The sequence below is a fragment of the Plutella xylostella genome, chromosome 16, assembly GCF_932276165.1.
Source record: "Plutella xylostella chromosome 16, ilPluXylo3.1, whole genome shotgun sequence".
Taxonomy (NCBI): domain Eukaryota; kingdom Metazoa; phylum Arthropoda; class Insecta; order Lepidoptera; family Plutellidae; genus Plutella; species Plutella xylostella.
Window position 1 is genome coordinate 6,953,712 of NC_063996.1, and position 18,029 is coordinate 6,971,740.

At 35.6% G+C, this 18,029-nt stretch overlaps 1 protein-coding gene across 5 annotated transcripts in view; it reads right to left on the reverse strand.

Moving 5' to 3' along the window:
* Positions 1 to 18,029, reverse strand: part of LOC105383021 (homeobox protein cut) — a 103,646-nt gene that overhangs the window by 65,815 nt on the left and 19,802 nt on the right. Inside the window, exons 2-3 of one of the 5 annotated variants that reach the window (XM_038118741.2) lie at positions 13,248 to 13,293; positions 2,776 to 2,819 (exon numbers count right to left, since the gene is read on the reverse strand). The exons of 3 other annotated variants lie outside the window; for them this stretch is intronic. In XM_038118741.2, the coding sequence (XP_037974669.2) occupies positions 2,776 to 2,793 (18 nt within the window). In that variant the 5' untranslated portion in view covers positions 2,794 to 2,819; positions 13,248 to 13,293. The remainder of the gene's footprint in view (positions 1 to 2,775; positions 2,820 to 13,247; positions 13,294 to 18,029) is intronic. One more of the 5 variants, XM_038118742.2, reaches the window with a different exon arrangement.

An 18,029-nucleotide genomic window follows, 5' to 3' on the forward strand; every position in this document is an offset into this window, starting at 1 on the left:
AGACAGGGAGGTCCTCGACGGAAGGATTACGGCGGACATTAACATACGTAATTTGTGAGCACAGCTGTCCCAAGATCGGTGCGAAACTCGTCGGACTTTTTGGTTGGCCCTTTAGTGTAAAAATTAAAAGTTTACATTGTAAGCGTTACTCACTAATAATACTATCCTCCATATAGGTAAGTACTTATGTTTTTCTTATATTTTTTTCATTTATTTATTCTGTTTCATGAAAAATAGATACCTAAGTTTGCATTTGTACGAATTAGTTACATTTAATTTATGATTATGTAATGGTAATTATGTATGTATGTATAACCCAAAACAGATATCCTATTTTAGTCAACTGGGTCTACTCTAAACTATAAATTTACAGAAGGCTATGAAGGTTTTCTGAATTCCACTGAAAATATCCCTATTGCTTTTTGATAGTCCTTAGAGAAATAAAAACTTCTAATCTACATCTAAGTATGTATGTAAATTCAAAGTCTGCCCATTCGAATTCGAACTGTAATCAATATTTATATGAATAGTAAAGATTCAATAACTGATCACATGTAGGTACCTAATTAGGTACTTTCCAATCCACATAGTAAATTAATAATCAAAAGACATTATATTATACTTATGAAATCGATTTAGCTCAGAGGTTGACTTGACCAAAACCAAAGTTGACTTCAGATTAGGACCCACATTTTTAATACCATCTTTTTTATTCAGACAGGGCCACAAATCAATAAGTTCGATATTCAAAAATTCAAATCAGTACGGAGACAAAGATACATGCCTAATGAGTCCGATAACTCTCGGAGACAATGGCGTGTGGGCGGCTGGAATAACGAAACTATTGCAAAGAATATTAATGTTCCGAACTCTTATTCAAATATTGCGTTCCATATTCAAAATTGATTTGAGTCATGTGTGCAGCTTCTCGAAATAAGGTTTGCGTCTCGGTTTTGTTTCGTCTGGACTGTGCGTGTGGTGAGTACTTAACCTCTTTGTAAAATTATTTGATTCCTTCCTAAATGATTATATTTATTGTTATTTCTATTGCTCTGTTATATTCCTATTGGAATTACTTTAGATTTGATCCCCTTACATGTTTTTCTGACGGCATTTCTCATTTCATTACCATTTCCTGTGTGTCGTCAGCGCTAACGTGTCATGAGCTCTGATGACGTCACTGAATGTGTGCGTATATATTTTTTAATAGGCGCGGCAAAGGATATCGGTATTAAAATTCCTTGATGGCATTTAGTGACTTGAAGTAACAAAAAACCGGCCAAGTGCGAGTCGGGCTCGCGCACAAAGGGTTCCGTAGTTAAATCAACCTATCTCAAAAACTATAAGAGATACTTTGATCAAACCAAAAATCGTTGAAAGAGTTAATTAGCATGCATCACCTCTATTTTTTTTAGAATTTTATACCCCGTAGTTATAAAAATAGAGGGGGGGGGACATACTTTTTACGACTTTGAGAGCTGATATCTCAAAAACCGTTCACTTTAAGAAAAATGTTTTTTAGAAAACTTTATATCATTTTAAAAGACCTTTCCATACCCACACGGGTATGTACATCGAAAAAAAAAATTTCATCCCTCAGTTACATGTATGGGGGGCCCCACCCCCAATTCTTTTTTTTACTATTTAGTGTCATATTTTTGTAGCGGTTCATACAACACATATTCCCATCAAATTTCATCACTGTAGTACTTATAGTTTCCGAGTAAATCGGCTGTGACAGACGGACAGACGGACAGACGGACAGACGGACAGACGGACAGACGGACAGACGGACATGACGAAACTATAAGGGTTCCGTTTTTGCCATTTTGGCTACGGAACCCTAAAAAAGGTCGGTAATCACGACTGAAATTCGTTTCGATCGAGAAACTCAAATTAGAAGGATGGCGGTCGGCCGATTTCTTTGTCTTCGGCTTAATGAGTTTTTAAGTCGATTATGGCAATTTTTCATAGAAAAACGCCTTTAGTGATGTATCGGTCGAATCAATCACTGTTGGGCTTAGATTGCTCTTTGTGGCGGCCCGTATCGAGTCGTAGGCGAGCTCGAATAAATGACTCGATTCTCGATTCGATTACTGCCTTAACTGAGAATTATTTATAGTAGTACTTTTACTTTTTTCTTCGTTACGTTGTGACAGACGATGACAAATATGGATTGCGTATTAATAGAAACATTCGCGACCGGCGTTCCGTGTCTGTCAATCGTTAACATGTTTAAATAATGAAACCGTACGAATCCTTGACAGAGGTAACGTGCAAAATTGAACGCGCCCTAAAAATGAACTGTCAAAAGCCGAAACCCGCTGTGGAACTGTCCGTCACATTCCATATTCAAAAAGCCAATGCATGAATGGCCGTATTGTTTTAAAATCCGAACGCATAATGAAGCTGTGTACGTAGGTCCTTTTTTCAAAATCGTTAATCGAGCTTTGCGCGCGATTAGTTTTTGAAATTCGAATTGTTTCGGATTCCAACTGGAATACCATTGAGGCAAATTCGATTTTTAAATGCTCGTTCTTTCCAATTGTTTTGGAACGGGTGAAATTCAATACGAATTAACGGAAAGCCGTTTGATATACGTTAAATGGTTGTCAACGCGAGTTATTTGTTTACAAATCTTGCATACAATAGTAGTTAAAATCTATGCTTTTATTTATGTATGTAGAGGTACCTATGCTAAACCGCTTTGTTCAACTGTCAATCCTGTAAGTAAGTACATTTTAAGCGCTTAGAGTGCACAAATTTCGTTTTTACCTCAAAAAGACACCACATTTTCAACTGAAGTTACGATGACGTACCTGTAATAAAAGATACATCAAGTTAGTACCATTCACTTCGAAACTAGAAGAACACACATATTAGGTAATAGGTATGTCTACAATGCTGTCGATAGAGTTACTAATCTTATAAATCTAGACATCTAGGGAGCAGGCAAGGTCTAGGTAATACAGTTTTCCCCTGAAACATGAACGGACCGCAGTGAAATCGCTAGACTCCAAAACCGAATGACAAAAGAAATTCCATTTAGCCAATGACAATCAATCCTCATACCCATTTACCGAATGGGCTATCGAAGGAAATCGCCTAGAAAAATCCACGTCGCATTTTTTTTTTCACATAAGTCGTAGGGCGTGGTCGCCGCCCGCCTTTGGAAATCGCGCATCCTTCAGTCGTTATAACAAAGACGTTTTTCCAATACCAGAGCATCGGCCTTCGATCGGTTCCAAACGCCTTCACTATCTCACAAGATATCGAAAACGCCTTCTTGAAAATCCTTACAAAACCAACTTCGACCTTATCACAGAAGCATAAGAGAGGCATTACCATACGCGATGCGAGCGTAAAATATATTGATGCGCTATCGGTTTTCCATTAAGACCTGCGCACGAAAAAATGCTTTACGTCCTTTTCTTAAAGTCGATAGTCTTGTGTGTGGCCGTAAAAGGAATGTATTGACGTGTTATCGGAGATATTGTTGTCTCTTTCCCTCGCGTGGTGAATGTGTGGTCTGTCTCTCTCTTTCAGCCGGTCTGAGATGAAGACTGGTTTTCTTTGTGGAAAACGTCTTGGAGATTTTTTCTTTTTATGTCCTTGTAAAAACTAAGACAGATATAATGTAAAATGAAATCTCTCTCGTTTGTTGCTTTATTGATAAACTAGGAGTCTTGTAAAGATAATATTGTAGTTTATGATTTATATTTCAGGGCGTTAATTCTGAATCAAATCCAAAACAAACAAAAGATAAAGATTTTTCCAAACGAGTATTTATGAAGTCTTTACTAGGAAAGAATATTTGTATAAGACAGTTAATGTGTTATTTCTGGTGCACTAGAAATAACTTTGGAAACATAAATATGATACATGTGGCGTCTCAATCATCGTGTGTTTTGTTTGATTTTTGTAGTTTATATGAGTTATGATATTACAGTATCATTCTCACACTTGCTTAGCTAGCTAACCGATCATACAAGCTACTATAGACCTACACTTTGTAAACCCAAGCATGATTTGATTGACCGTTCTTTATGCCTTGTAAATAAAATACTTAGCTAAAGTAGGTTTCTCGTTGAAAACTTACAAATGACAAATAAAAAGTATGGATTTGACAGCTGCCATACGAGTCTTGCTATACTTATTGTACAAAGTTAAGTTATTGCTGGCTTTAGACCATAGATACCAAAGGACCACAACAGTATCCTTTCCTTCCTGGTCCATTCTACTACCTGTCTAAGAACGTCGGTCCAGTGGGCTAGAGGGCGTCCCACGCTAGTATGCTTCTCTTGAAGGCTCGTCTACCTCAACAGGTGTCCCACGTTTGCCTCCTCTTGGTCTTCGCAAAAGAACTCAAAAGCTCCGACGGTTTTCGGTTCTCCATCAGATATGGTCAGCATACTTGGCCATCAGCAGGCGTTTTTATATGTATATACATTTTAGGGCTGATTTTTCAATGGTCAGATAAGGGTTATCCGAGGAATAATTTTGATGCTGTCGCGACTGATTTTATTTAATCCAATTTTATTCCTCAGATAGCATTTATCTGACCATTGAAAAACCAGCCCTTAGATAGATAGATAGATAGAATATTCTTTATTTGTACACACATAAAATCAATTTACATAACTTAAATACACATAGGTATGTACAAAAATGGCGATATTATCGCTTAAAGCGATTTTTTCAAGACAACCTTACGGTGGTAGGCCATTTTTAGGAGATTTATTTTAATATCTGGAATATTCTTTATTAGGTGTCCTCACTCGTAATTAACTAAGCTTAGGGGAGTTTGATGCAGGATGTTTATTTTGGAATCATTTATAATTATTTATTGCGGCAATGATGTTGTTTGGGATACAGGAAATCTAATTTATTATATTTATTTGTCGCTTGTGACTTTCGGTTTTTTTAAACTGTTTTTGTAAGGTTTTAGTTGTTATAATTTAATGTAGAGTAGAAAGTACCTGATAACTATTTAATGTTTTTTTTAAACTATAACTTTACTTTGATTTACTTATGTAATTTAGCTCATTTCAAGTATTATTCTGAAGATGAATGACCAAACCCAGTTAACCAGAAACAAGAAAAGCAAAATCAAAAATCGAACACAAAAAGGGCAGTATCAAAAAATTCAAAAATGGAACGCTACATTTTTTATTCGTCGCAGTGGCTATGATCTGTTGTGTATACAGCCAGGTTTATTGCCAATACTGGGATTCAGGCCATAACATTAATAAGCCATATCCGCCAACCTTTAACATGCAGTACGCACGTGCACACACAGCCTGCCAAACAACTACCGACTCTGTATCTAACAAGCTAAAGTGGTTTTTGGCAAGTACGATCGGAGGGTTTTATGTCTTTTTTGATAGATGTTAAGATCTCGATCAATGAATGAGATCAATAGTGGTAATCTAATGGATTGAATCACGGACACGGTATGATATTAATTTGAAGATTAGATGTTAAGAACCCTTGAATAGATATAATTAAATTTTAAAGGAATCAATCTGTTACACAATAATTATAAAGATACTAGATAACTTGGAGGAAATACCTAACAAAATTTTAAAAAACCTCAGAAAGTACCCACAACTGTTAATTTTATTTTGCTACGAAGATGCGTCGTAGCAGCGTAGGCGAATTAATTTAAAATCAAGCCCACGCAGCTAACCGTAGCAAAATTATAACGTTAATATTTTTCCATTTATAAAAAACTACTCGTATAAAAAATTACTCAATTTCCCGGATTCGTAGCAATGAAAACTTAACTCCCTACACGTCATTCAAGTTTGAACTAACTTGGAGTTAAAACTACTCCCAATTTAGGTGTTACCCTGGCCAGCAATTTACTGAGTAACTATCGACCCTAATTTAAGCGATAGCCCGTGACAGCATACAGTAGTAATCCTGGATAATCCTTATAAAACACCTCTTGACCGGCCCAATATCTTTAAAGCAAAATCCAAATTATAGTGACCCTCAATCTTCCTACTTTGAGAGAGGGTTTAGAGACCAACTTAGACTGTTCGGTGTGTGGATCAAACCGCTTTGCACTAGTTAAGTCCGGTGAAGGAATTTCGTAGATGAAGAAGGGTCTTTATTCGAATTATGCAGTGTTATCTCTCGCACCCTATGGACCCCTAGTACCTGATGTGTTACGTGTAGCTAATTTCTTTGAGTAAGTAATTTGATAGTTTTCTTCTTCTTTTTTATATTTATTTAGACAATTATTTATATACTTAGCAGATTTTTAAATAGTCAGATAAATGTTATGATTTTGGAAGGAATTTGTGGAAGCCTCTATATCATTTATACGGTTCTACCTTTTTTGGCATAAGATTTATTTGCCTAATCTCGTATTGCATAGTAACGTTTGGTCAAAGTCTCGTTACGCCGAAAATCGTATGGCATAAATCTCGTTTAGTAAAAAGTTATTTCGCATAACATTGTTTAGCCTAATAATGGTATGGCCAAATCTTGAATAGCCTAATAATGCTAGGCATATGTTTATACAAAGTAATAATATTTGTTTGGCTTTAACTTTGACGGAGCGTCTCCCTACATAGCGCAAACTGGTGCCTTGTATTGTTTCCGCTGTTTGGAAAACGCTCCGCTCCGCTTCGCTGCGCTCCGCTTTGGTTTTGATGAACATGTGCACCTAACACGCTCCTCCTCGCTTTGCTCGTCGTCGCACCTATTTTTAGGTTTCGATCTCATGGGGTTTGTAATAATTATATTGGTCGTTAACTTTCGATTTTTTGATCATACAATATCGTGATTTTCGGGATGTAGGAGAAAAATACCACAATATGTACATTTACTACATACTTAATATATTATTTATTAAGATAACATTAGGAGAAACAAGATTATACATAGGTATAGACGAACATAAATTTGAGCAAACGAAACTTAGGTGTTTAAAGATTGTGCCTAAAGAGTTTTAGACGAAACGAGCCTTATGCCACATAAGTCTTGGCAAAGTGATGGTTCGGCCAAAAAAGTTTAGACCATACGAGTTATGCGAAATGAGTTTTGGTCAATAAAGATTATGCGAGATGAGCGGAACCCCATTTATACAGGCTACTTGAAATATATATTATTATATATTAATCTAGAGAACTATTGAAAAATGTTCGATTTACAAACTATTTATGTATTAATATATTGACAATGGCAATGTGGATTGTACGCTATTTGTTGTAGGTATTGCCCTACAAAACAATTTCAAATTGTACGTAAGTTAACCCTTAATAGTCTCCCTAAGGGTAAAAGATCGAAGGACAACCGTTGGGTCAAGATCGAGACACCCCACTACAATGACTGCGTATGAAATATTTATTGAATTAAGGCTGACCAGAAATATCCAAACATTTTCACAATATACCCTTTTGTTTTGCAAAACCAGGATATAATTTGTATTTTAAGGCCGAATTTTGAAGGTATAATTTGCATTGTGTTTTGAAGGTTGATTTGTCCCTAAAAATGTTTTGATTGAAAGTAATGAGAATAAAATAAAATTATTTATTAGTGTTTAAACATAAAGCTTCCTGTAAACCCCCCTAACGTAAACATAATAAAGAAAACTATTTTTACACTTAAATTTACAGTCATTTAATGACAATTCAGTAGCACTGCTGTACAAAATGTATTATTAGTATTGGCAGATGAATTAAAAAGACCTCTTCGACCGACCGATGGCACAGATGCGCCTCGTCACGTCAGTCCCAGGTTTGATTCCCGGCACCTGTTGTCCCGCTTCGATTACTGTCCATTAGTGAAACTCGATATTTCGGTATCGAGTCGTGTTAAAGTGTTTTCGAATAGGTGTGAAATAGGTCGGCTTATTTTTGGCACATCTTGCTCAATTGAGGAAAATGGATGATAGTTTCTGTCAAATTAATTGTAGCTTACTTGACATCTTTTTTCTTAACAGAAAACGAGCCCACGCTGTTGTTTTTCTAAACCTAATCAAAATATTCGTTGATAAAAAGAGTGCAAATGGTCGTAGGTTGCTAATCGTTTTAGGTTCCGACAATAGCGCTACAAGATCGAGAGCTCTTAATCTGAAGCAGAACGGGTTAAACTAACGAGAGGTAAACACCACCCATCGGCCACCATCGATGTGTGGCCGGAAGGGCCAAAACCGCAAATCGGGACGGCGTTTGTCACAATTGATGCTTTACAAATCCACCACAACTCCTCTTCATGCACCTCCGACCTTATAGCTACAGCTTTAGAGACCATCGTCGCTTGAAAATGAATGGGTATTATTGTGGTCTGTTAGGCGTGCGGTGGCCAATGTAAGGGTTAAACTACGGTTATAGGTTAGTACAAATGGGTGATACTGATCTGATCGAACGCACTATTAGTTGATAGACAATCCGTGTTTGTGGTTTGACTCGGATTACGAATTTACGAACTATGGGTTTGTTTAGAGTTACCCTAAACTTGCCAATGAAAATGTATCTAAGTGTAGTGAATAAAGCAATAAATTCGAGGGTCGGAAATAGACGTATCTTTGTCGAAGCTCAACCGATTTGGCCGATAAAAGAGGGGAAACCCGGAAGTGCGTCGAACGGGAAAATAAGCGTCGGAAGTTTCCCGGAGAAAAAAACTCGGAAAGAATTCCACCACAGACAAATTTGCATTGAGGAGGGCGCCATTGTGTACTCTGTGCTCCGATCGTCTGTCAATTTGCCAGATTGACGATTCTAAGCACTCCCATTGTGGCAATATTTTTATTAGATTTTCGATTTACGCTTTCATGCCTTTTGTTGACTCGGTCTCAAGCCGTATTAGGTGTTTTTTTACATGACAAACTTTTAGGTCCTTACTGAAAAAGTCTGATTTTTATATCGATCAATTGGAGTTCCAATTTCATAATCGATTAAACTGCTATTACCTGTCACCATTATCTTCTTAATTATGAACCGTCGCGGATTCAAAAAAGGAATGTTTTCGTTGTCTGTGGGAACGTCACGTCTACAATCGGAACGCGAGCAAAAACCAATCGGTGACCGACCGACGCATATCAACGCGTAAGCTCTGCGCCGGATAATCTGATAATTAGCAGCAAGAGAATTTGCGACCTAGCCCTTCCGAGTTAAAGTCTTGTATCGAACCGGCTCATTTGTTAGCATAAACAACGATTGTTTTGATTTAAACTCAACTTTGTTCTGCAAGGATTAAGATTCGTTTTGTATGTTCCTACAGTCTTTAAAGGAGTGTGCTTCTACTGTAGACTCCTTTCTCGAAAACTTCTCGACTTGTTTTTGCAATTGCGAGAAAAGATTGTTTGTTATTATGTTCGCTTTCGCGAAAACAGTTTTTATGCGAGCTGTAGTAACCTTCGTAGTAATGCTGGCTGGACGGGTTTGCCGCGATTAAAACCAGCCTCCTTCTTCAACTTTTCTAAAATCTTGAATTTAATTACAATTATTGTCATTACTGCGTTGGCGCATTGCTGTCATTAACTACTAACGAACAACTAAATAAGTAACGATAAACAAACACTCGATTTTCGCTCACTCAATAAGATCGTTGTTTTGTTTCTTCTCGATCGTCGGATGCTGGCCGCAAACAGAAGGCCCAGTTTGAATTTGGAATTGATCATCTCAACGGCCCCCACTTCCGCTCCGCCGAGGTCACGGCCAGCGGCGCACAGCCGTGCAAGTAAGTGTGCATGCAATACCCACTACATAATAATATATACAGGGTGTTGCAAAAAGGGTATACTAAGCCGAAACCTACATGTGCAGCATGTTATATCTAAGCCCGAATCTGAAAGTATTTCAAAATTCGCGAAAAAAAAACATTTTCCATAGAAACTTTGTTGGTCACGTGACTTTCACTGAGTTGTTCTACGTTTCATCAATTTCGGTTCAGCTGCTCAAAGGATGGACAGACTTACCTATAAATTGTCATGAGAATTTAATTTCAGTTAAGTTACTAGCAGAGTAGTGTTGATAATACCCTGAATTATACTGCCGTATTGTTCATCCATGAAAAGGTTAAGTTTTTGTAAAAAAAAAAACAGTCGTAAATTGTCGCACATGATGCGTGATATTTGAAACGATAAATTGCGCGAACGAAGGGACAATTCAGTCAGTGCATCTGTTTAAATACCGCATTCTCGAGTAAACGGTTGATAATTAAATAACGAACGAATCGGTTCGATTGAGAATCGAATCCGCAGAATCGGAATTCGAACGACATGTCCAGAGACAGTTGTCGGCGACGTCAAAGAGGTTGATGCGCCAATTTTGACAATTAAAGCGCTGCACATCGCGCGAATGTCTCCCGCGTGTCCTTGGCAGGAATTTCAAATGCAGTGGTTTTTTTTTCTCGCGACCGGTTCGATTTGTGGCGGTTTTTCGGGTAATTTGCCAGTTGCCAGTACTTCTGGAGGTTTGAACGTTGCGTCGTTGTTTATCCAATGAACGCTACAATAATTGTCATTTTTGGTACCTTACCAGGTTATACATATAACTTTTTATACAGTATTTTTTTAAATTATTTTTATAAGTATGTATTTTGATATTGTCCACTGCTGCAGCTGGTATTGTAGCGTCCGGCGGAGACGCCATAAAATCTTTGATTACTTTTTAATCATTGTTAATCTTTACCATTAACATGATATAAAGCCTCATTAAGACAGAGATACAGTCATAAAATTAGAACTATTGGCCATAATATCAAATGTTCGAATTTCAGATAATTATGTGCCAAACTAAAGGAACCAAAGATTTTAGTATTTTATTGCTCGTAAAATTTTAAGATCACATCGAAAGGTCATTTGGGTTCGTAAAACGATCGATTTCATAGGACCTTTTTGATTTTATTTGTTTTTACGATCTGTCAAATTAAAGTTTTAATGGGCTCTCCCTACATGTGAATTATCTATTAATTATTCTAATTATTAAATCATTACTTATTTTCGTTGAAAGCTCTTAAAACGCAGATGGACCAGGCAGGAAGTATAATTCACGTTTAGTTTCTGATTGTATGCAGAATACAGAATCGACTTCAAGCATCGAATGATCTGAATTCGAAATAAATTGCTAAATCGAGTTCAATTGCCGAACGATTGATTATTCAATCAAAACAGATTGATCGGGATTATCTGATAAAAGACTGATTGAGTCGCCTCTATTTGTAAACAGTTTAGTTCAGTATGTCACGGTTTATGTATTTCATATTATGTATTATCAAGATTATGAATCGACTTTTAAGAAAATATGATCTTTAATCCAGTGTCTCTTTATTACTTCATGATTATTATCCTGAGGAAAATTGTCTTTCTTTTTAATTTTCGATCGCGTTCGAAATTTAAAATATCAATAATAGGGCTTGTTCTTTTCACCCCGGAACCGTTCCGGAGGGGTGCGAATTTCCGAACGAAGAAGTCTCACTTAAGGCGACGACACCGCGGACGTGATCTGTTTGAGAAAAAATACGCACCTTAAGTACCTCTTTACCTGTGTTGGGGGAATGAGGGGAAAATGGGATTGTCTTCGGCTTGTTGTAAAACATTGGGCTAAAGATGTTGTTCGGAAATCAGCGGTTAGCCCAAGTTTGCCGATTGTCTTTCCCGACCCTCCTTGTTCACGAAAATTCTTTTGTCCTCTACAAACAATTTATTGTTGATAGAACTAGCTAAAGAAATAGATTCGTGTAACTTGAGATCAGCGTTAAGAGGCTAAGAGGAAAACTAAAAATTAATTGAAACATTTTAAGAAAGTGGTGAAATCCAGAGACAACACAAAACAAACTCTTTTGTTCTATTTTGCAACATGGCTCCTCAATTAAAACAGTTGGTGGTAGTAGTAGTTTGTAAATGAAAATGAATGGCTGAACATCAGAAATTTCACAACTGATTCTATTTTGAATTACTACGCGACGCTTGGTCCACATTATTTTTAGACGAAGTTAAGAGAGACGAGAAAAAGTTATCACTGTAAGCGCCACCTATTGCAGTTATCCGTAAATTTCAGACCTAGATTTCGTGAAAGCTTGAAGTGTTGTCCTGGCATTGTTTTTTTGTTGCAAACTTCAATCCAGCCAGCACTTATCGGGTCTCGCGTGCAAAAAGGTTCGCAATCTCTTGCAAAGTTCTTTCTTCCAACCTTGTTAGCAGCCGTGAACACATATTAAAAACTCACCGCTTAAGGCTGCCGTGTACACAAAATGTAAAGAAATTGTAATCATTTCGGATTTCTTCCACTTACATCTCGCGTTAAACATAAACTCACTGTTAACAAATGAAAATACTTTAAGAAAGGCTAATTATGTACTAAATGGCTTAATTAAAGCAAAAAACGTATAAAGATTGCTGCGATTAAGGTTTTTTAAATGCGCTTTCTCTGTTCGTAATACGCACTAGCTTTTCCGCGGAAGCTATAGCTACTATGTTTTTCAATTGTCTGTGTATTAAGTGAGAAAGTGACTATAAGTGACGACATTAAAAGTTATTGAACAAACTTTTGGTGTAACTCTCAAACCCTTGCGAGCGTCTATCGGATTCTCCCTGTGTAATGGATCACACGCTTCGACTCAATAAAACGTGTCGGTTGCTCCAACTATTTCCTATTCTTTTGATGTTTTTATAATCCCGCCGGGGACGATACGGCACAGCCGAATCGGGAGAAAAAAGTTTTTATAACTCGGTTTTGTTACGTGTTTAAAAACTTTTGACTATAATGTGTGGTGAGTTCGGTTGCTGTTTGTTTATGTTTTTTCAGGCGAAACAACGAAATACATATCGGTAGATTTTTTGTTGTATTAATATTTAGTGATTTAATGAATTTCATGTTTTAGTCATTGGTACAAGCTGGAGCTTCATGCGCCCTTCGACAGATCGCGTTATATAAAAAATAAAAAACCATAGACAACGCCGCACACGTCCCTCCGGAGACAGAGGCAATGGAAACAAATTAATAATTAATTTTCACGCGACAAGCACTCGCCGAAGTTGGGGGCATTTTGTTCGATCTCGTTTTTGTTCTAAATTCAAAATTCATCCGACGAGTTCCAAAGTTAAAAAAATGTCTCTTCGATTTTTCGTTTTATTTTTTCAGCCAGCCAGCTTTTGTACGATGTGTCGATTTTAACCGATCGATCTTTGTTAATTGATTCGAATTGTTCTATTGCCACATTTAAGCTTTGAAACTACTTGGCCATAATTGTAAAAAAAACCTATTGTATCAGCTGATGCAAAAAGTACTCACACAATTTTTATGTTTTCTTCTATAGACGACAAGCAATGAAAATTACCTGAAAAGATTAAAATTTTAATTAAGACGAATATGTCAATAAAAATTGTCGCGTATTACTTCGAATGAAAAGAACTCATTTTATTTTCCGATTCGGATAAAAACCATGCGGGTTTTGCTATAAAATTAAAACTATAGAGTCTATCTCAGTTTATGGTCTTGAAATTATTTTATTAATAGTAAAATATTAAGTAATGTTCCTGGGGAATACTCTGAATGTTTGTGACTTTTGATTGTATTCATGCTCTATGGTCGACGAGGTGGGCAGGACCGATATTCCAAAAATCAGCATCCCACAGTCGCCAGACACAAGACTAAGCCGATGACATTAATAAAAGATTTTTATAAGTCAATAAATAACAATAAAAACTAAATAAAATAGGGTACAGATCCGTGACCAATGCCAACTATTTTATGGCCGTTTACCATTTTATGACCTACTGATGGGAAGCCGAAAAAGCCTAAATTGACTTCATTAAGTGCTCGGAAAACAATAAAATTATATTTTATCGGTAACTTAAATACTTACGTACTTTGCTTTTTTTAATCTTACTCGCTTTATGTATTGCTTAATCAACGACTTCCGAACGAAAAAACAAGCTTTGATTTTAAATCTATAGGTACAGGCTGAAAAGAAAAAAAATATTTCCATTCCTCATTCAAATCAATGCTTTCACACTTCGAACAAACGTCTCGCGACGGTTGATTTCCGTTCGTAATTCAAATTGAACAAGACGAGCTCATTCAATAGATTTTTTTATAATCGAATAAAGAAGCAAAGGAACTCGATAGCCGATCGGCGACTGAGGATCCAGAATCGAATTTCGATTATAGATTCATTCGATAAGTGACCTCGTTTGAAGTAATGAATATCGCTCATTTGTTTATTGATTGAGCTTATTATTATACTTAGCTTTTATTCATAAGATCCCAAGCCCAATTGTCAAGTCATTATGGTTTTAAATAATAATAATAATTGTGTGGCCTTAAAAAGTATTTTTTTAAATCCATCTATAATTTTTATCGAAAATTTAAATTTGTAAAAATAATGACACGTGAACAATTTTTATTTCATTTCACAGTGATGTTTTTGTTAATTCCAAATATCTTTGTGAGCGGGGGATTATCGTGAAAATTTCTGATCATGAGTCACGACCGTTGATACTCAAATAGAAGACGCGAATCGCGAACGACACTCAAAAAGAGACATGAGAAATAAAATCTATAAAACCTCATAAAGTGCTCATAAACACGAAGGAGGTAATAAAAAACGTTCTGACGCTGTCGTTCAGCTGTCGCGATCTATTTTTGAACGGAGAAATTTTGAAAATCGAATCGAACGCCATCGAACATCGACACCAACTTGGGGAGCGACGAAATAAAATTAGAATGTGGGACTGAAATTATGTTATTATTGCTTCCTTATTAACTCAGCTTATTAAAAATAACACAGTACATAGGTACTCGTATATATTATATTTTTATTTGTTTATGGTCAAAGAAAGTATGTTTATTCCATTTTTTTAACAAATGAAAATGAAAAAAGTTACTTACCCTTAAATTTTTCATCATTATCTTTTTCGATGATCGGAATCTACATTTAATTTGTCACATTATCGGTATGGCTCGGGTGTGAAGCTTAAAAAAGTACACAGGGGTTTTGATCATTCTAAAGAACACAAACGATTTTGTACAGTCATTGTTTATTCGTGTTATTCAATCTTGACATATACATACTTGGCCTAAAACATGTGCCAAGTAGGTGAGTGTCAATGAAACAAAACAAAAACTTTGTTATTTCTGTAAGATATTATCTTTATATTCTAGCCCAAACATTGTTTTTGAAATAAGAACCGTCGAATCCCTATGAAAAACAATAAAAATATTATCAGCATTTTGAATTTCGAAAACCAAGTCACCTTATAAATATCGTTCCAATTGTGTTCTATTTTCAAATTAAAACATTCCGAAGAGTTTTAGACACTGGCTTTCCATTTCGTGTTCGCAATAAATAATGTTGTGGTTTCAGATCGCTTTTTTTCAGCTGATTGGAAAACTAATAAAATACTTTCATTCGGTTGAGGAATTTGCTTTATTTTTGTGACTCTGTTGTAATGTAATGAGCACTAAATTGTTCAGGGTCGATGGCCTTACAACTTACATGTGAATAATAAAATTGTTGAATTCGCACAAAATTGAAAAACATTCCTATATTAATATTTTAAATAAAAATAGTACAAAAGACGGCCTTATTGCTAAAGCAATGAAACTTTAAAATTTAAGGTTTATTTAAATAGAAGACGTACTATTGAATGAATAACATTTATTAAAAAACATTTTTTTAATAAGATTTTGTAATTGTATATTAACGAATCAAACACACTATTGAAATTAATACGAAATTTAGAAACTGTGTTTCTGAAACCTGGTGGCGCCATCTATGATTCATTTCTCGCAAATGGAACGAGAGACATTAATAATTATAATTTTATTATTAAAGTGGATTTTTATCAATGAACTTTTCGTGGGAAGGTACTAGGATACTAGACAAATTGAGCCATTTACATTATGGGACCAACCCACCAATCGCAAAAAAAACAGTTTTTCTTCAAGATTTCAGGGTTGCTACTTTTGCAACCGTAATAAAAGTTTTTAAGGTTTTTCTTCATGATTTCAGGATTGCTACTCTTCATCATTGTTGCTTACATTATTGGATAGGAATAGGCACATTGAACTACAAACGGAAAGTATAGATACGTACTGAAAAAAAGTAGATAGGTACCTACTACCACATAAAAAAAAAAAAATTATAAACTGGAATTTATATTTTTAATACGTAATAGAAAACAATTGTCATTCGAAAGTCTTCAAATTTAGGAGAAAAAGGAGAAAAATGTTCACATCTAGATATGTGAACCCACCAACCCGCAGTGGACCAGCGTGGTGGGAGATGGTCCAAGCTTAGGTAGGCAGTTTAGACCTTGGGGACATGCACAAAGGTTCCACTCGAGAGAGCCAGGTGCAGGTACTTACACTCCCACAGAGAATAGAATGGAATAAACAGAATAGTCTTCCAATTTGGAAGGACCAATTTAAAGACAAGTCAACCGAAATCCGCGTAAGCTGCATCCTGTCAAAGTTATCAAGCTCAGCATTAGAATGTCAGTTTGTAATCAGTAGCTGAACGTTCAATGCGCGACCTTTCTCAAGATATTTAGATAAAATAAGATAATTTAACTGATATAATATTCATTTAACTATTTAATGAGTATACTTACTATAGCGAGTGCAGAATTTTATACTTATGTTTAATTTAGGTTGCTTTAAGGTTCCAAACCTTTTGCAACTCAGTTTATTTTTGGTTGTATTGTACCTACATGAAAATTTATTGTTAAGATGTTAATGTATATTATGTAATAAGTACTAACACATATTACCTTTCTGAAATGACATTCATACAGCCATGGTGACTGATATAACGACAGAGGTAAAATGGTCCATTGTTCAAGGCATGATAGACATCTCACAAATTGTCTGCACGTTTAAAACGTTAGCTTCTAGTTTCCTCACAGAATGATTTCATAAACCATTAAAAATATCATCAGGCAAAACCACAATAAAAATTAATCCAAGCCATGATTTAAAACAAAAGAATTCGGATTACTTAAATAAAAAAAACATTATGAATAACGTTTTTTTACGCCATTTCTCACGAAAGACAGAGCGGTGACGCGGACACGCGGCTGGGTGTTCGAAAATCGAAAACATTTCAAATTTAGAACGAACGACCGTTCGAACTCTTTCAAAGCAGCTCTCAAATCGAAAACAGCGATTAGTTTAAAGTGTCGCGTTCGAACTTTTAAAAATATGTTGGACGTTCAGTTTTAAATTTAACCGAGAATGCGTTCTATTTCGTCCTCTCTTTACGATGTTTGTAAGTTAATGATTTTCTCTCGCATAATGCGCCGATGACACTAAATTTAAATTTATTAAATCTTTCAGGCTGAATCATATTTTGTTGCAAAATTATTAAAATCCCTTGCAACAGCAATTTCAGTGGGTTTGTTTCTTAATTTAATTTAAGTAATATCGTTATATACTTGTGTCATGATTATGAAAAAGATGAACCAATTTTTGGAAAACTGCTCTTACATAAAGCTGTAGCTATATCAGATAATTTATGATTTTTCGGAATAAGTCGATACTTTTAATATTAAACTAAACGTATAAAGTATGTCGGTCACAAAATCCCGAATAAAAACTTTACGATAGGTTATTTTGAGCTTTCGGTTCCTAATTAACCTCTTAAGCGTGTGCGACATCGATTTTATTATCGTTTTTAGCATAATAATATCGTAAATCTTCATGTAATCCTGATGCCATTTGTACCTGTTCTCAATTCAACAGTAATCGATTTATAATTCAATCGATACTGGCCGAAAAGAATGTATTCAACCTCCATGTTGTTTTCGGAATTCGAATGTCGAACCAGTATCGTGACAGTGACAAATTTTTATTTCTTAATTCGATATTTAATTCATTAATTTCTTCTTTAAAGTGTTCTAAAGAGTCGAATATCCTCCATTGAAGAACTTTTTGTTCTTGTAAAGATCTGTATCAGAAGCTGAGCGTTATACTTAGGTATTGGACCTCCTATGAGGATTATTTGTTAATTATCAATCTTTTGGAGGTTATAAAAAATATTGTCAATAGGACATTGTAATAATGAATGATGAT